The sequence below is a fragment of the Arachis ipaensis genome, chromosome B9 (genome assembly GCF_059453495.1).
Source record: "Arachis ipaensis isolate K30076 ecotype BB chromosome B9, ASM5945349v1, whole genome shotgun sequence".
In the NCBI taxonomy this organism is placed as follows: Eukaryota; Viridiplantae; Streptophyta; class Magnoliopsida; order Fabales; family Fabaceae; genus Arachis; species Arachis ipaensis.
The window spans coordinates 22,245,844-22,266,379 of NC_142444.1; the positions used below are offsets into that span (position 1 = coordinate 22,245,844).

Genomic DNA, 20,536 nt, shown 5'->3' on the forward strand with positions numbered 1-20,536 from the left:
TATATTATATATATATATATATATATATATATATATATATATATATATATATCTTTATCAGTTCCTTAATGATAGGTTCAGTAGCATTTTTGATAAAGAAATGATTGCACTTTACAGTGTTCTTGAAGATCCCAAAAAGTTAAAAATTGCAACGTAGGAGCTGACAGTGCAAAGGACCCACAATGAAGAAGAAGCCGACAAAAACAATCAACATTGGGACCAACCCCACTCATGGTCTTGTTGGCTCTAATATTTAGAGTTCCTTTCACTCTTTCAAGGGTTTATTACACTTTATAATGTAACTTTACGCGGCAATAGGATAGCGATACATGCCAGCCTATGTTAGGTGAACCCACTTGCATTTAACCCAAAAAACAAGCACTTTTTGTTGCTGTATTAACTCTTTAACCCCATTTAACCCAGGTAAATTCTGTTGCTTCTCTTTGCCACGTTTCAAACATCTTAACTTTCTTTTGTCCCTTTTCTTTCTCCACTAAATAGTAAATACACAAGTAATCCTTCCTTCATCTATTTTTCTGCTAAATCATGAAACCTCTAATAGAAAAAATCACAATTTGGTCTTATCTGTTATTATCGTTGGACACATTAGCTTTCCTTTAAACGAAAATATATTCTCTCATTTTTTTTTAAATTATTTGATAAAGTGTAATTCTTCACTTTATATTCTTTAAATGAAACTAAGAAAATATGTAAAAAAAATATTAAATAATAAAAATTATATTTTATCAAATAATTAAAAAAAAATTTAAGATGATCCACTCTCCATTAAACTGATCCATTGCTTTAAGGGTCAAATATATTGTTCATACTCTGATCCAATACAATGATCAAAACCAATCAATACAAAAAGACCCAAGCCAAAAGGTTGGCCTTCACCGTTTACCCGACCTTCCCAAAGAGGTCGGATTCGATAATAGCTGACAGATAATACTTATTCAAATAAGTAATTGCCTCCTTAAATCTCTCACCCACTTCTAGAAGAGATATCATAACAACCCTAAGATAAAGGGATGGTTATCCACCGTCAGAAGTGGAACTACACCAACAGTGGTTATTGGATCATCACTTATAAATACACGGACACACCCAGGTAAACCTAAGTTCTAATATATTCTAAACCTGCTTAACTCCTTGCTGACTTAGGCATCGGAATGTCATTGCAGGTACCATCCCCATTCACTAATACACATACGAATCAACTCGGACGGCGACTCCCATACGCAAAGAAAGTCGAAGTCCACGTTCCCGCACCGTTTGGGCCATTCATTCAAGCCCACTCATCCGGTTTTAGGTAAGTTTCGGAACAGGTATCTAATGACAATATAGATAATGGAGACCTTGTATTTCACAATCATGTTATTTTTCTTCTTGTACTGGAACTCTAAGTGTGGGTTGCTCTCAAAATACTTTGTAACAACAAAATATTTTATGTTTTTTTCTTTAAAGAGGTGAATAATCAATATATTTTTTTTTTTTTTATTGTATACACCAACTTGACAGGTAAAGACTAATTTATTACGAATCAAAATTTATTCATTTAAGTGTTTGTTATTAACTAATAGGTTGGTACATAACGTTTATTGATTTATCTGAGAATTGGTTGAATTTATTATTAACGGGTTAATATTGAGAATGTTTGATTTGGATTCAAATTGATTGGGTCATGGTATTGAGATATGAGATGTTGAATCTCATGAATATTGATGCTTGATTATGAAATGAGTTTGATATTAGTATTATTATGATTTGGGAAGGATATTGTGAAGGTGATTCACTTGTAATTGTGAATTGAAGGTATTCTATGAGTTAATGGTGCAACTTAGGGGCATTGAAACTTAGAATGATTGAATTAGGTTGTGAAGAAATGCTAAAGAACTATCAGAATTTATTATTTTGGGACATTAGTTATTTATTAATATTTAAAAATATAGGCTAAAATATGTTATTAAATTACTAATCTTAAAAAAATTGAGTTGATAATTAAAATTGATAATAAAAAATAATAAATTCGGAACATTTCTTAGTTGTGTATGGCAATATGAGGGTGTTGATTGAGATTATACCTTTTTTGGGAGGTTGGTATATGAAGTATTGCAAAAAGTTCAAGAAACTTAGACTCTACTATTAACATTATAAGGGGTTTTTTCAGAAATAAAATAAAAAAAATTTATATTTTCCCAAACACTATTTTTAAATTTTAATTCCTCAAATATGATTTTTTTTTTTTTTTGTTTAGAAGTTCGCCTTATAACTTAAAATTTTTTGAATCCCCCGTTATTAATCCATTATAATCGTATTTGGGCTACGACAAACTTGTTCTAAACAAAAAAAAAAATTGTATTTAGAGAATTAAAGTTCAAAAATAGTGTTTGGAGAAATATGAATTTTTTTTATTTTATTTTTGAAAAAAATCCCTTTATAAGTGTGCCCTTATGTTCAACCTTTTTTGGTCATCAATAATACCTACCACTGCGATTTGATGTACCATAATCATCAAATATGAATAACAATTATTTACGCATAATTTCTCAACGCTAATAAAATTGAGTACAAATGTGATAAAATAAATGATTGAAAATTGAGCGCGTCAAATGGAAAGTATAACCTTCCTTTCGGCTTTCGGCCCCAAAATTGAGCTCTTACATATAACCTTTTAGATAGGGTGATGTAATAATGCTCCTCGTTGAGAATGTAATAAAATCAATTGAACCTTTTACAGTTGCATGAAGATCGAAGGAAACATATTAAAAGAAAGAATCTCATAAAATTCTATCCACCCATCTACCAGAAAATAAAATCATATATTCAAATCTAGAAACCCCATAGCACCAGGCTAATAATTTTCCTTCTGTACCTGAAAAAGGCTACAATGAGCATCACTCTCCTCTAAATAAATCTCTCTAGCTTTATTGAAGTTATAGGATTTGGTGGACGGAAAGTCTCCAATTGCAAGTTAGAGCCAACACAGATATCACGTAAAATTGCGTCCCCCTTCTCCAATTTTATTACCTCTAAGGTACTTCCAAGAACATCAGCTGCAAGTCCAGTTTCTAAGAGGCTGCCTGGTTCCTCCCCTCCATCACGTAATAACCGCCCAATCTCATTCAAAGAGATAACAGACTCTATTATAACTTTCGCAAAAACACGTCCAAGAAACTCTGGTGCTTTGGGAGCATCATTAACAGCATCCTCCAATGTACAGAGAACAGACTCAAACCTAACAAAACAACAAAAGAAAACAAGGTTATTTACGATAAAAGAATTCTCTCTTCTAGTAATCATATTCTTTAATAAATCTCACCCTTGGATAAGCTGTGCTTGACTCAAGATACCATCATGTGATTTCACAAGGTGAACTAGCAATTTGGCCAAAAGGTCTCGTTCTGTGTCCTTTCTCTCAAATGAGTCTGTGACCCAGAGACAAACCATGGAAGGATGGAAGCATGGAGAATTTAATTCTTTGACACATAGAGCAACTTCCTTCTCATCTCTAGCACTAAATTGCATAATTTTTTGTTAGAATGGTTGATGTCATCAAGCTTGTGGATCTTGCCCAGGATGAACATTGGAAATAGGAAGTAGTAATATAAGAGCAATATCATAACATCCTGCCAACTATATCAATTTATATTCAATGTATAGGCACATGTGTGTCTAAATAATTTTAAAACAAAAAGAAATACAGCATAACATAATCTATTCATATTTAAAGTTGACTGTAAAAAACTTCAAATTCTAAATACATAATATACCTAGTTTTGTAAGCATTGTGAAAAAAAAAATGATGGTTTCAAGTGTTACCACAGTCAAACATTATTAAAATGAATCAAGGCTTAGGTTGAAGTTTGCAATTAAAATTTACAACTAAAAAGTTACAATTTTTGAAATCATATGCAAAATATATCATTTTCAGATGAAATGGAGTAATTCATTGAGGACTTTTCATTATCACTATCATCTTCCATTTTTATAAGAAATAATAAATTCTGGTAAGTGGCGGAATCCACAACAAAATATAGAGAATTGTGTACTTATTTCTCTTAGCTGTGTATGACTTAGCTTTGTGAAAACCATAAATACCCTGAGAAAAGTTAAGCTAGGTCTTTGCCAATAAAATATAAAATGAAAACAAACAAACTCTCATCTCAAGGGCATTAAATTTGGATTTTTTTTTTGGGTAAAAAAAAAGTAAGTGGCCACAGGCAGTAAGAAGATAGAAACACCACAAAGTGAAAGCATTACCTGTAGTATTCTTTGATTGCTGCCATGGACATGTCTCGGAGTTGTTCTTCTGACCGAACCTTTTCTGAAGAAGGAACCTGAGAAACTATTGACCCTTGCAATTGATCAGATGGTGAAGTTGCAACAAGGTTGTCAAGTCTCCGATATGAAGTACTCAAATCTTTTTTGTCTAAGCCTATATTATGCTCTAGAGCACTTGATTGATCATAAGCAGCTGGACCTGAAAACCTGTCCGTAAGGTATGGTGCATGCTCTGATAAATTCCCATAACCGTTAAGAACATCAGTTGCTTTGGAAGAGTCTACTGAGGTAGGAATTGCATTAGGCATCGATGAACTTATTGCAGTTGATCCTCTAATGGACATTCCCCTAGCCAAACTGCCCTGGGGTCCCAAGGTAATAGAATCATCCCCCAAGGCTCTTGGAGACAAGGTCCTAGCCTCAAAAGATTGCCTCTCTTCAGAACAAGCATCCTGAGAACCAAACCCACGAACTTGACCAGGTAACCCATGCGGTACTCCAATTTGAGCAGTTGTAGATGACACCAGAGATCCTCTTGGACGAAAGTCCATAGGGTTTCTTCTTGATGTTTGGTTGTTGCTTGGACCACGACCTAACCTACCAGCTTGGGCCTGCCTCTCTTGCACCGCATCTCTATGCACTTCCTCAATCTTCTTTGGACCTTCAATTTTTCTCCTTTGTTGCCATTTATTTTCCCTCAAATCAATGGCATCCTTCAACATGAACCTCACCCTAGATGATAAATTCATGTTGTCTGACAATAGTTTCATCCTTTCGAAGTATGCATCCATATGTTTTTTGGCTTTGGGATGATCAATCATGTCCCCAATAGTACTCATTAGCTTGCACAAAGCTTCAATATCTTCTTCATCAGGATCCTGATATTGACCGAGTAACTTCTTGATGCACTCATGCATTATCCTCTCTGTCAACATTCTCTTCTTATATAGCTCACCAATTAATCTAATATTACCTAGCATGCGTCTTCTTGCCTTGACTCTTCTATCTTCCCTTTCTTCATCAGATAGCTTAACTTCACCTTCATCAGCCTTATTTGCTTCTTCTTGCTCTCTTTCACCTCTCTCAAATTCCTCTTGACACTTGTTTAATAATAATCTTTTGAAAGTTATCTTTTCATTGTCCTCACCGAAATCAGGCAACTCAGAAGCCAAATGTAAACAGAAGTTGGCATACATTTCACAAAAGGTAGGCTCCATCAAAGCCTTCTCAAAAATTTGTGAGATGACACCAGTAAGTGTGATAGCATTGTCAATATTAACCACTTTTACCTGTTCAAAGAGCCTCTCAAAATTCTGAGGAGTTAATTTGTTCAAGATAGCTTTCAGCTGCCTCTGTTTTGCCTCTTCTATATCCGAAACTTTACCCACTTCATACTTCCTCTCAGCCTTGTGCATCGTCTGTAAAGGAGTTTGAGGAGTACGAGAATGAATTAACCCCTTGTGCTGGAAGCTAACAGAACGCTGCCACCTTTCTCCATTACTGTTTCTTTGCATTCCACTTGGAATTCCCATGGATTGCGTTGGTCCATAAAGGACCCCTGCTCCAGCATATTGCATAGGTGTCTCTCCACGAAAGTTCCTTAAAGCACCAAAATTGTTTCCTGGACCAGATCGAAAACCTACATTACCTCCACCAACATCCAAACCACGTCTTCCAGAATGAAAAGTATTAGAAGATTTACTCCACCTCTCTTCCTCATTTACACCAGTTCCACAATAATCCATCCAAGGCATTCCACTAGGCCTATCTACAATAGTAAAACTCATTAAAGCCTCAGCTATGTCAACTGTGATCTGAAAACCTTCAGGAAGATCAGTGCACTGCTCTGCAAATTTCAAAAGAAAATCTCGAGAGTACCTCTTGGCTACACCTCTGTTAACATCACTAATCAGTTGAAATTTGTCATCAACTTCCAGTTTTGATGTACACATGTCAGCAGCATCCTCCCAATCATCAGGCTCAACTTTACTCTGTTGACATTTCTCACTCACTTTAAGATCTAGGTGAGCAGCATCTGTAGATACCTGCTTCAAACTTTCAGATGAAGAAGCATTGTTTGTGCTTTCTGAACTGAAAACAGTTTCTTTCTTTTCCTTTGGTCCCTTGTATGCGTTATAAAGATCAGAAGTTGACCCAGCAGCATTAGCTTTTCGAAGAATCTCTCTTCTTTTCTTATTACCTTTAGATGTAGCTTTTACTTTATTTGGTTCTGAAATTGGTTTATCGTTGGCACTAGATGTCAAAAAAGACAGAGAGTCATTGCAAAAAGTATCTGAACTATTCTTGACATGATTTGAAGTTGTCTCCAGAATATCAACTGACTGCATATCTAGTGTACAGTAATTTCCACAAAGAACACGGTTAGTAACTACACAATCATTTCGACTTAAAATGATATCTCTATAATCCAATGTAAATAAATGTAGAGATGCTTAAATTTCCACTCGGCCTATCAAATTTTGCTACAACACTAGCAGATTCATCATGTCCTTGTTGTATGAATCTTTAAGATTAACACCTCATCACTTACATTTACAGAATTTTGTTCAATTTGTTTTCTAACACCTCATTAGTTACAGCATTTTGTTCAATTTGTTTAGACTTGCCCATCACAATTAAAATTTTCCTGGTAACTACAAAAGTGGTTCATCATTTTTGTTACCAAGTTTCAAACAATTATGCTTTAAACCTTTTTCTTCTGGTGATTCATTATGCTTGTCATCCTTATGATGACTACTAGAAACTTCAATGCTATTGTTCACTTCAACACTAGGGATGGTTGATATTGTGTCATACATTTCTGGAAGATCTTCAGTGGCAATTGCTATAGAATGAATTGTTTCAGTTCTAAATGATTTGGAAACTCCAATATCAGACATACCATTATCAATAGCTTGATAAGCAACATTATCCATTGATGGAGATTGAATAGAAACCTGTGGGGGAAAAAAGTACATAAAATATAATATGCTCAAGTAAATCAAGACTAATGAAGAATACTTAAAATGAATAATAAAGTACTAAACTGCCTGATGATGTGATTGGGCGCTCTTCTCTAGTTTCTTTGGATTTTCCTTCAAAGAATTTGACCTAGTTAGAGCTTCCTTCCTTCTAGACACAAGTGAGGCATGATCTTCAGTCATTACTGATGAAGGTTGTGACAAGGGAGTGGCTGCAAGCTTCTCAATAGATACAAAAACAGATCCAGGTGATTGTTTTTGTTGCACAAAAGAGTTACCAAATAATTTTGATTGCTGTGAAGAAATTTCTGGACTAGTTTCAGATACATTTTGTAATGCAGGGGAGCCAGAATCACGTGATGCTACCGAAATATTGGGTTCTCGGTTTTGAACGCCAGAATTACCAGAATTGGACAATGATGTGTCTACAACATCAGATGCATCACATGGTCTAATTGTCACAGGAGCAGCTCCAGTTAATGACATTAAATTAGGAATATCATGAAAATTTTCTAAAATTGGGGGTTCAACACTACCAAGAATAGAAGCACCTGTTTTATTAGCAAATAGAGAGCTATGTTGCATTGAATTCAAGAAACCAACATTTTGCGAACCATGATTCAATGGATAATTAAATCTTTGTGGTTGCAAATTAGCAGTATTTTGGCTACTTGTTAGTGGGAGAGGATTGGGAGGATGGTAATAGAGAGAATTAGTACTATAAGAGTTGGGGGAATAATAATTCATTGGATAAGCTGCAAAAGATTGACCAGGTTGGGATTGAGAAGGGATATTAGGATGTGACCTAGAATTAGATGACCCATCTGAATATGCATTTGCTCTTTTATCAAGTCTCAACTCTTCATGAGTCTCGGGGTGAGTGATCTTCACATGAGTTGTTTTTCGAGGACCAGGTTGATATTTTTGTCCATGTTGGGGATATTGTTGAATCATACTAATACCCACATTGCCTAATTGATGTGACAACTGATGCCCCATTTGAGGAGTAAAAGTCATGTTTTGACCTTGATTCATGATCCCCTGAGGTTGCATTGGACGAGGTTGAAGACTTGGAATAAAAATTGGTTGTTGCACTTGTGTAGTATTTCCAATTGGCAAAGCCATTTGTATAGGCATCTGGAGAGATGTTGTAGGCAACCCCTGAGATTGAATATGTGGATTAGAACTACCAAACTGTAAAGATGCTCGTGACAGGTGATATGGTGTTGAGTTTGAAATCCCAGTTATAGGAATAATAGAAGGATTCTGCATTTGGTTTGCTGAGGTTGCAGTTGGCACGCGAAGATCCTTTTTTGCCTTAGTTTGTATATTAGTTTCCCCACCAATAGACTGCTCAATGACACTTGCATCTTTTCTTGGTGATAGTTGTTGTTTTGGAATAAGAGATGTTGGCACTGAAGCCTGAAAGTGAAGACAATTTGTTGGCACAAAATAAATAATTTTCATTGCTATGAACACATAATTCAAGGCGTGTTATGTCAACATCAACAAGTTACATAATCATAAGTGCACTCCAACCTAAGATTCTATATCAAATCAATTCTTGCTCAGCATCTGAAATAAGATCTAGAATTCAATGAGAAGTTGTGGGTAGTGGTACCAAAAGGAATATAGTAACATAGAAGTAAAGGAGAAATTAAAAAGAATATATATTCACACCTGATCCTGCTTCTGCTCATCTATATTAGGAAGAGCTGAGCTTATACTAGTAGGGCCCTGAATATCAGAACAAATTACTTAATGGCCATAAAGTTCTAAAAATATATGCAGTATACCAGACACAACGTACACAATTTATATGTGCAAAACTTACTGTCATCCCATTCATAATGCTAGGATTAATAGATCCAAATTGGAAAGGGAATGACTTTGATGCATCTCCTATAAAAAATACATTTGATATTCAGAATACTTCAGTCTCAAGACTGACAATTAATAGCTACTAAGGAAAATATTTTAGCATTAAGAACTTTTACAAACCCAAGATACAAGTCATAAAATGTTGACTTAATTCCACATAATTTCAAGCAAAAAACTCATTAGTCTAGCATACCCTTAGTAGGAGTTTCAGGAGTAATTGGATCAGAAGTTGCAGGGGGCAGTTGAGAACTTGGAACTTTTGGAATAGTTACAGTACTCCCTTGTACAGCAGATGATTCACATGGCTTGGTAGTAGCTGGAGCATCAGATGCTCCTATCATACAACATAAATGAATGAGTTACTTAAACTAATAATTCACCGAACACCAAATAACATATAATTCTAAATAGTTACTTTAGAAAATCAAACCTAGTCCCTTCAGTTATACTCCTTGTGGATACCTTAACAATTGAGCTACAATTTGTTTTAATGTTTATTTTCATATTTTGTTATATAAAAATAATCAATAAAATTGTCCATATCTAGCAAGGTAATTGTTATATAAAAAATAATCAATAAAGATGGAGATACTTTCCACAGAAAAATTTTCTTAAACAGAAAACTAGAAACTTAAAAAACAAAGAGAATAAACATAATTCTTTTAAAAAGGAAGTAAATATAATTCTCCTCAAGCTTACCATGCAATTGAGGTTGCACATGGGCACGATTCTGTATGTTTCGAGCAGCAGAACCACTGTTAGACTCTATTACATTCAGTGGGGTGGGGTTTACTCTAGATTGTCCAACTTGTGCATCGCTAGACTTCTTGTTAAACCTAGAACAAGCAACAAGCAACAGACAAAATCGATTAAAACACGCCTGCTCGCACACACACACGCATCTCACACAAAACAAATCACACACTCATCTCACCCAAAACTCAATCTCCACACATCCAATATCCATTGAAAAACATAATCGTAGTAAAATAACAAAATCAGTTACAAACTTGCAAGCCTTAACATACCTCTCGTTAGAGGAGAGTGATGGAGATGAGGGAATCGATGGCGTTGGCTTAATGCCGCCACCGCCGTAGGCAAATGAGGAACCTTGTTGCTGATTGAAACTGGTGGATCGCTCAGATTTTCGGTACACTGCTGTGCTTCTATTGGTCTTTGATTGATTGAAGGACATATATCCAAACCCTTTGATTCCTCAAATACAGTTTTCAAAAATGGGGGGATAATTGGAAAATAAAAAGAGAAAATTTCCCTCTTTCAATTTTTCCTGCAACCAACATGATCCAAGTTATCATCATAATTGGAGCACGCTAAACTTTAAACAATTTATCAAATTGTTCGTATTTGATCTAATTGTTGTTGGAACATTTAGAAAATTATTCAAAAAATACATACCGAGAAAAATTAGATATCTACAATTTCGAATTTTTTTGATAGCCAAATGTTAGTTTACTCTCAGAATTGCATACACTAAGATGACAATAAAAATTTAATTAAAATGAATACCAAAGAAATAACATGATAAGAAACATATGAAATAAATAAAACTAAAATAAAAGGAGGACATAGTGAAGCACCTGAAGTGGAGGAGTGTGTGTCAAAATTAGGGGTTTATTGGGTAGTGATGGCAGTGGGAGATAAACACAGATAGATAGAAGGGGATGAGAGAGAGACAAAAAGAGAAGAGGGAGAAAGGGGGGGGGGGGGGAGAGAGAGAGAGAGAGAGAGACCAGATACAAAATGTTCAACTATGAACCAAACTCACCCGCAACAAACTCATGAGTGAAAGGGTGGGTCAAAAGAAGGTAGGTTTTTCAGGAGATCACTATTCGAATGGGCCATGATTTTTGTAACACCTATTCATACTCTTCTCTTTATCCCTCGAGATATTCTTGGGAGTTCTAACAGCAAATAAACTTTAATCTATTTATAATAAAACACATAAGATATGAGTCATATGTGTTTCTAAAATAACAACCATGGTTAAGAGTTAATTTAATATTTAAATATCAAATTAAGATATGGGAAAAAAAATAAATCTAGAAATATTATTGATTTCTCCTTAAGTTTCACATCCTTAGTGTCTCTTCACTGTGTCTGACACTAATCTCAATTCTCACAGCTGGTGCAACCACATGCCTCAACTCCAAACATTTTTTTCTTGTCATTGCTGTCGCTTAAAGATTCAATTGCAAACTTCTGTTCAAGTCTCTTTTTAATTTTAAGCTTTTGAACAAATTATTTTTGGAGTTTTGATTTGTCTTGTTATTAGTGTTTTTGTTACGGGAAAGAACATTACCAATTTCAATGAAATTAAGGTAAAGGATGCTGATTCAGAGCTATTTCTTACCGTAAAAAATATGAGCTCTTGTAGTGTCAAGTTTTGTGTTCATAGAATGTGTTTTATGTCTAAAATAATATTTCACATCAAACCTACCAAATAAAAAATACAGTTTTAAAGTTAGAAGCAGTGGCAGAATTAGATTAGAGGGAAGAGTCCAATTAAGAAGGAAATAAAATAGTATAAGCTTCCGAAAATATTGCCATAAAATCTCTATTTTTACTTGGTTTAATTCAAATTTACAATGAGTTAGTTAATCATGGTAGCTTTTTCCAAAACATAAGTGATCCAAAAAACATGTGTCTCCTTACAATTGAAAAAGAGAAAAAGTCTTCCTTTGTTCATGAACATCAAGTTTTTCTCTTGTTTCTCTCACTTTTTTCTTCCTTTACTTTTGCCTCTATTGTAATCTAATTTTAATGGTTAAATAAATTTGTATCCATGTAAAATGGTAACTTTTTGCTTTATTTATTAAAAGAGTAAAGTATCGTTTTTGTCCCCAACGTTTGGGGTAAGTCTCAAAATTGTCCCGTTTAAATCGCTATTTAAGTCCCTAACGTTTCAAAATTGACTCAATGTTGTCCTAGGGATCTGTTAACAGAATTAATGGCGGGACAAAATTGAGATGGTTTTGAAACGTTGGGGATTTAAATAGGACGAAAGCGTTGGGGACAAAAACTATACATAGAAATAAATTTTAATTTTATCCTTCAATAATATCAATTTTTTACGATACATAGTTATTCAATTATTTTTTAATTACATCTAAGTAAATTATACTTAATCACATTGCTTTTGTTCTAAATAAATTTATTTTTTTATAATTTTACTCTTAAAAATTTTTACTCATCATAAAATGTTTATAGAATGACTAGTACATAAACTTGTGGGGAAAAAATGATACATATACAATAAAGTAATGTGATTCTAGTCATTCTACAAATATTTCATGATGAGTAAAAATCTTTAAGAGTAAAATTATTAAAAAAAAAATTATTTAGAATCAGAATAATGTGCTTAAGTGTAATTTATTTAGATGTGATTAAAAAATAATTGAATAACTATGTACAGTAAAAGATTGATATTAGTGAAGGATAAAATTAAAATTTAGTTCTATGTATCGTTTTTATCCCCAACGTTTTCGTCCTATTTAAGTCCCTAACGTTTTAAAATCGTCTCAATTTTATCCGCCGTTAATTCCGTTAACAGATCCCTAACGGCATGACAACATTGAGTCAATTTTGAAACGTTAGAGACTTAAATAGGACGATTTAAACGTTAGGGACAACTTTGGGACTTACTCCAAACATTGGGGACAAAAACAATACTTTACTCAATTGATTAAATATGTGATTATTTCATAAGTTAAGATTGTATATAGTAGTAGTAGAACTATCATGCAATTGCCTTAACATAAACGAAATAATGATATAATCAAAACTAACATTTTGAATTCTTTTATCAAAAACATAAGAAAACAAACTGTAAGACCTAAAAAAAAATTTTAAAAAAATCATATCTTATGTAACAATTTTTTACACTGTTAATTAATAAAAGTGTAAAACAATATCAAATTACTATAAATAAATATTGAGTATAATAGTTAAAGTATAATTTTCATGGGTTGAGTGTAAAATAATTTTATACTATCAATCAATTAAAATTCGGAATACTGAGAAATCATAATGTGGATAATAATGGTAGTGGATAGTTATTTTGAATGATTTGACACTTCTTTCAAAATTACAATAGGTAGATAGTGTAATGTTACACTATGAGTGTAAAACTAAATCCAAATTTAGAGCTTAGTTTTTGTATACATCATTGTTGTGTAATAAAGTTTTACATGTACGTTCAATATTTCAATTAAATACTATTATGTAGAAAAGAAAAATGCTTATCATACTCACTATCTAACAAAATCATACCTATGTAGTTGATAACTCTTTGGTTATCCCACCAAATCGTTCAAGTTGTAAAAGATGAGTAAAGCATTGTTCCCATGACAACTAATTTATCAAAACTGGTCACTACTTTCAAATATCTATTTAGAAGAAATAAACTATTTTCAAATTGAAGGTATCTCAAATTAATAATAGTAAAGTAAGAAAGAAAATGCTATGTTTAATACAACTAGCAAAAGCACGCTAAAGATTCGGATTAATTCAATTCAATATAATAACCGAGTAATTTTCTAGGAGCTTGATTTGCAATTGATAAGCTAATGAAACAGATTATAGTTGTTAATCCCTACTTCCTTAGGTGGCTAACTCTCCTCTTCTTATATCAACATATTAATCCTTTAAGTATGTGTCTATAACAAGGACAAACTCCTCTCCTTAGAGCTAGTGCATACATCAAATTCCCAATTCATGCATAAACCCTAAGTCAATTCAGAAGGAGATCGAACTCACGAAGTTGCAATGAAACAAGCGATAAACCTTTAAAGTATCAATCTTATCATCAAATTCTCAAAAAGCTGAGACATAAATTATCCATATTGAACCAAGCCCCTATCTATAGTGAGAAAATCTAGTTACTCACAACATCTATCTTTCTCTTGTTCTTTTTATTTTATTTTGCATCACCGTCTAGGCGGTGGATTTATGCCGCAACAAACAGTGACCTTTCGGCTGGAAAATATTGAGTAACCTAAGCAATGAATGCTTGAGTAGCTAGCTCTAAGTGCATTATGATGGCATATTGCAATAATTTTTTTCCTGACTAGTGCTTGAGTGATAACTTTTGATTGCTTGAACATGAAGACTCTACATACTAAAAACTCCAAAAATATAAAAACTAGGAAAATGAGCTCTCTTCCTATATAGGCCACAACATCATCAGGTAAAATTCTATTACCTGACTCTTTTAGCATGGGTATAATTACAACCTATTACTTAGGACTACTCAAAATTACCTCTATCCAACAGATGGTGGTGTATCTAATTACCCCACATCATGGGTATAATTACTCCTCGCCAAAAGGGCTCTTGGGAATCAACTGTATCTAACATTTTCGAAACAATTCTATTCTCTACCTAAGTAGCAAGACAATTTTATTCTCGTCAAGAGCTAACTAAGTTCGCCTTAGCGTGACTTAGTCATGCCAGTCCTTTTCAATTAACATAGCACAAACTCTCATTCATTATCCTTTATTGTATCTTATTAATCTCATTTGTGAATGATATATTCAACATCATAATCAAGCATAAGAACTTTACGAAGTGATAAAACATAAAAAGGCATTCCATAACATCTATCATATCAGAATCCAATGTATTTTTAGTGTCATCTCTCTTTTACCTTCCTTACTGAATAATAACTTTGCAAGCTCTCTAGCTAGTCTCTCACTCATTTAGATCATCAATAACTCATTATTCATTTTCCTTTATCAAACAAAAGCGCACCTAATTAGACTTTTGAATCTAGTTTTACTTGTTAACTTCTAATTCTTCTTTCTCTTTCTCTTTCTCTTAAGTCTCTATATCTCTAACATAGAAAGCATCACAAGCAAAATATGAAATCTCTTGCCATGTGTTCTAATAAACACCGCCCCTTGCATAACATAATATTGCATCAAACTCATAATAGGCATAAGGCCTTCTCTAAAGAAAACCATCTTTTGCCCTGAACTAGGATCACACGTGTCACAAGTACACCTTTATGCAAAGGTCTAACTTCTTACCATTTTAGAACATAATATTCGTGACAACATTTCATCACCCATATTTAACTTATCTTAATTCCTGAATCATTTACATTAACTTGTATCAACTCTTATAATCTCAACATCAACAATTAATACTCAAGACTCAAGTTAAACAATGACATCCTAAGCCCAAGACATATTCATTAACAATCTATAACATTACAATGTCTAAAACACTTTAATCCACCATATCCTATAATAACTCTTAATCCTCAAGAAGCATTCATAACATCAAATGCCTAAAGACACCTTTAAGCCTTAAATCACTTCCCCTTTTACATCCTCTAACATGATTTAAATTATAATCCTTATGCTCCATAATCATTCTAGTATTTTAGGGAATCTAGTACTCGTTCTAAGGTCATTTAATACATAAAAACTAAATTCTGCAGCAAAAGAATACATTTTGTAATAAGGACAATCAATTTTGTCATTGATTTGCATTTTGCCATTCTGGTGAATCGATTATCCAAGCTAGAGGATCAATTATCCGTTCTCTAAGTTACAGAAGAAAACACGAATTTCTAGATAGCAAAGAGAATAAAATCGATTCTCTAAGCTGCAGAACCCAATTTTTTTCGCATTCAATTCTACAAAACTCCACCAACACAATCTACCTCTCCAACCAAACTCGTAAGTAAAAATCTTCCAAAATCCATATCGTATAATCACATTCAAGCATATATCAAGCTTTCCATGTCTCACACAAAACCCTAGGAAGCATAAATCACTAACAACAACATCAATCATGCACTTTGAAACACAAAAACCTAACCTTGGTGTGCTTAGTGTAGGGGCGATTGCTACCATAGTGTTGCTGGCAGTTAAAGCCAACAAAACAGAGGAAGGTGGACGGATTAGTGGTGATGATGGCGATGTGGGTTTGCTCGGTGGTTGTGGTAGCCATGAAACTTGACTCCTTGAAGTTCCTCCTTCAAGCTTCCAAGATATACAAGGGTTCCTTCCTCCCTTTCACTTCTTCCTCTTCAGTTCTACTCCTCCTTTGCTTTCTTCTTTTTCTTCTTCTCATCTGTTTCCCTCGTCTATTTTTCTTCTCTCTCTTGTAAAAACCGAATCAGATCATCCGGTTCGACCGGGTTAGCAAGAACCGACCCTTTATCCGGTTGATTTTGATGAAAAATCGTACTAGTCAAATTGACGGCAAACTGAAGAACCGATCGGCAGCGTATCCGTCTGCTGCAATGCTCCTAAACGACATCGTTTAACCATTTTACCCACCCTCATCCAAGTCACATATATTGAGGAATTAAAATCAAGAGTATTTATTCAAATTGGTCCCTAAAAGGAATTTTGAAGTGGACGCTTTGGTCCCCAACAAAATTTAATTACATAATTAGTCCCCAATTTTTGTAAACGTCCATCACTTTAGTCCTTCTGTTAGTTTCTTCCGTAAAATCTTAACGGTAAAATCCAACGTGTCACGTTAAACTGTTGAGTCAGCCATTAAACGCCACGTGGGATGAAAGACAAAATGGTCCCTGAAAAGACAACTACAAAAGTGTTCTTGTATAATGTCCTAAATCCTAAAACAACGGCGTGAAGGTCATCATCATTTTCGTGTGCTACTCTGAAAATGTGTAACCGTGGCAAATGGAGGGAATTCGGTAAACTCTTATCGTCGACGAGTTATTAGAGGTAGCGGAGATGGTAGTGCTAGCAGTGCTTCAGGTGGCCCCAAATTTGGAATTGCAAGAGGGGAGAATCCAAGATGCCACTGTGGAATTTATGCCATTGTTGTGGAGTCTGGAACAGATAAGAAACCCAAGAAGACCTTTCTTTGGATGTCCTTATTATAGGATAAGGAAAATTGAGTATGGTATCTTCTTTATGCATTGCAAAATTCATGGGTTAACTTTGATTTTGTGCATTTTCTCCTTCAATGTAGGAGAATCTTTCACACTGTGAATTTTTTATATGGTTTGACAAATTTTTTTCCCATGAAATGCAAGGTAGCCAGCATAATGTTGTACTGGAAGAGAGGGTGAAGAAGTTGAAAGATTTGATAGATGAATTATAGAAGAAGACTAAAAATGTAAGTAAAAGGAGGGAGTGGAGCAGTCAATGCAAAAGTGTGTTCTTTTTCATGCTAGGTTTTTTGGTTTGTATTCTTTTCCAACGCCATAGCAGCACAACTCTCTATTCAAGCATCCTTTTACGTCGATTGGCAAGCCCATGCGTACGCGTGGATTGACAAAAACGCAGGGGACGCGTACGCGTGCAACACGCGTACGCGTGTGTTGGCTTGTGCACCAGGCACCCCTCCCGCATCGTTCTAACATAACTCTCTGTCCATTTTCTCTTTGTTGCACAGTCACACACGACGCGTGCGTGTCGTAGACGCTTGCGCGTTGATCCTTTTTTTTATGCAAAATAAAAATAAATATACAGAACTGGAAATGAATACTGATATTAATAAAATAAAACTAATACACAGGAAAGATCATACCATGGTGGGTTGTCTCCCACCTAGCACTTTTAGTTATTGTCCTTAAGTTGGATATTTGGTGAGCTCCTTGTCATGGTGGCTTGTGCTTAAACTCATCTTGAAACTCCCACCAATGCTTGGACTTCCAGTAAGCTTTAACATCTCCAAATAAATTCACCAAGCCGTGATGAAGTTCTCCACAAGCTTTGAGCTTCCAAAATGGATCCTCTTGTATGCCGGGATCCCAAATCTTGTTTCTACACCCGTCTTTAAGTTGATCATCATGATTCCATTCGGGTGGTTTAGCCTTGGAATTCTCATTTAAGCACCCAAACATCTTTCCAGACCCAATCAATTGAGAATTATACTAACCCTTGCAATTAGGCCTTGAGCTTCCAACCATAACGAACCTAGGATGGTGTTGCCAACTACTAACCATCTCTCTTTTATTCTTAAAACCACAGATAGCTCTAAGTTGTCCATCCGTTTCAAGCGGACCATACTCAAGTGGGAAGGTAGAGTTTAAGGATAAGAATTTTACCCACTTGAATGTTGTGTTGGATGGTAATGGCTTGGGGGGAGGTATCTCCAGTCGGGACCCTGCCAATGTATGCTTCACTCTCTTGGGCTCCTCTTTGATGATTTCCACCTCTTGACAAGCTTCTGTAACATTAACCTCTTCCTCTAGTTCAATGGGAGATGGTTCAATTGTAGATGAAAACTCATTAATTATTGACCCATCTCATGATCAACCTCCTCAATATCTTCAACCATGATATGCCTTGGAGGTTTTACACCCTCCTCAATATCAATTTCAAGCCTCTTGGAGGGAGGCTCTATGACTTGAGCTTTCCATGGAGGTTCCGCATCTACTAAGTCCTCAACCACTTCCTCTTTTTCAATAATTTCGGGTTTCTCCACTTGTTCTAGTACAAAATCTAACTCCTCCTTGATAACTTCCACTTCTTGACAACCTTCTTCAATTCCCCCTAATTCTTCAACTACTCCTTCATATTCAAGGGTCTCTCCTACCTCTACTTTTTGGGCCTCCTCTTGCTTCTCTTGAAGTATATATGTGTGAACCTAATCCATTAAGTCCCTAAGACGATCCCTTCTCTCTTGTTCCATGTCAATAGCGTAATTGGGATCATGTTGCTCTTGGATTGATGGATATGGGTTAAAACTAAGTGCATTAAAAGTAAGTGCATTAGAGCTTGTGAGTATGGTGGTTCAAAGCTACGTTGAGGATGGGGTTCATAGGCATATGGTGGGGCTTGTTGGTAACTACAAGGGGTCCACCATATCCATTGTGTTGGTACGCACCTCGAAATGGCTCTTGCTCATAGTAAATTGGTGGAGGTTGGTTGTCACGAAAGGGTCCACCATAACCATTGTCTTGGGATGCATCGTAGAATGGTTGTTGCTCATGGCACATTGGAGAAGGTTGTTGCCGAAAGGGTTTATCAAATCCTTGTGGCTCATCCCATCTTTGATTGTCCCAACCTTGATGCATGTTCGCATTATAGCTTCCATTCCCTACAACATAATTTGAACCAAACTCGTAGTCAAAGGGATGAGAATTCATAGTAGCAAGAGAAATAAAAACTAATAAAAATTAATGAAAGTAAACTCCTAAAACTAGAAACACTAACAAAGAAACAAAAAAGCAAAATTATTCACAATATTCACAGTAACCAATAATAAGGCACACGCTTGCAATTCCCCGGTAACGGCGCCATTTTGATGATTAGATTTTTGTGTGGTCTAGAATTTCACAACAAATTCTCGTTGCAAGTATAGTTCCTAAACCAACAAATAATCCTCTCATGCAAAATTTGGTTGTCACAAGTAACAAACCCCTAAAAATAATAACTGAAGTATTCAAACCTCGGGTCGTCTCTCAAGGAATTGCAGGGAGGTGTTCTTATAATTGGTTATGGGAAAGTCTCTTTTTTTGGGTTTTGAGTTTAATAAACAAGGAATGTAAATAATAAGAAAATAAATTGATAACTAAGAAAGCTCTTAGCAAGGTATGAGAATTAGAATTCCTATCCTCATTATCTTCCTCAATTATGATATCAATTGTCCATTGCTCCCACTTAGTTAACTTCTAATTATGAAGAAAAGTCAAGTGGATAAATCAATTTGATTCCTCAAGTCCTAGTCAACTCCTAAGGAAAGACTAGCTTTAGAGGGATTCAAATCAACTAGCAACTTTCAATTATCAATCAACAAAGGAATTTAATAACTCAAGAGTCTCCAATTACTCAACCAAAGCCAAGAGGAGAAAAATCTACTCTAAAATCTAACTAAGCATTCTATCAAACACTTGGAAGGCACAACATAAAGACATAGAAAACTAACAAGGAAAATAAATCTAAACAACCAATTGTAAGGAATCAATGATAACAAACGAAGAAAGGAACTATAAACATGAAATACCTCAAATTGCATTAAATAGGAAATTGAATATAACATGAGAATTCATAAACTCAAATAGCAACATAAAGTAATCAATAAGGGAAATAAATAAACTAAGAAGCTAGAACAAATAAAAGTAGAAGAGAAACTAAATTGAAATAAGATAGAATTTAGAAATTAAAAAGGAATAAACTAAGAATCCTAAAACCTAGAGAAAGGAAAGAGAATAAACTACATCTGAAACCTAAAATTATGTGAATGAATGTTGTATGAATGAATCTCCCACTCTGCAGCCTCTAATCTATGTTTTTGGGCTTGGAACTGGGCCAAAAGGAGCCCAGAAATTGCCCCCAACGTCTTCTGCAATTTTTGCACGTGGCGCATGTCACGCGTACGCGTACATCACGGGTACGCGTCGATGGTCTTCTACACGTGTCATGTGTACGCGTGAT

At 34.8% G+C, this 20,536-nt stretch overlaps 1 protein-coding gene across 3 annotated transcripts; it reads right to left on the reverse strand.

Annotated features, from left to right (window-relative positions):
• Window positions 1-2,595: 2,595 nt before the first annotated feature.
• Window positions 2,596-16,262, reverse strand: LOC107617678 (eukaryotic translation initiation factor 4G). Of its 3 annotated transcripts, XM_016319498.3 has the most exons (12): window positions 15,993-16,245; window positions 11,518-11,600; window positions 10,175-10,434; window positions 9,846-9,982; window positions 9,340-9,480; window positions 9,100-9,167; window positions 8,946-9,002; window positions 7,332-8,687; window positions 7,187-7,241; window positions 4,264-6,634; window positions 3,323-3,517; window positions 2,596-3,238 (listed from the first exon to the last, which is right to left on the reverse strand). In XM_016319498.3, the coding sequence occupies exons 3-12, from the start codon at window positions 10,339-10,341 to the stop codon at window positions 2,908-2,910; spliced, it is 4,878 nt and encodes a 1,625-aa protein (XP_016174984.1). In that variant the 5' UTR covers window positions 10,342-10,434; window positions 11,518-11,600; window positions 15,993-16,245; the 3' UTR covers window positions 2,596-2,907. The 3 variants fall into 3 exon arrangements, 2 of the variants coding, with proteins under 2 accessions (XP_016174984.1, XP_016174983.1); XR_001615029.3 differs by lacking the exon at window positions 11,518-11,600 and having other exon boundaries at window positions 3,323-3,636; window positions 15,993-16,242; XM_016319497.3 differs by lacking the exon at window positions 11,518-11,600 and having other exon boundaries at window positions 15,993-16,262.
• Window positions 16,263-20,536: the final 4,274 nt, after the last annotated feature.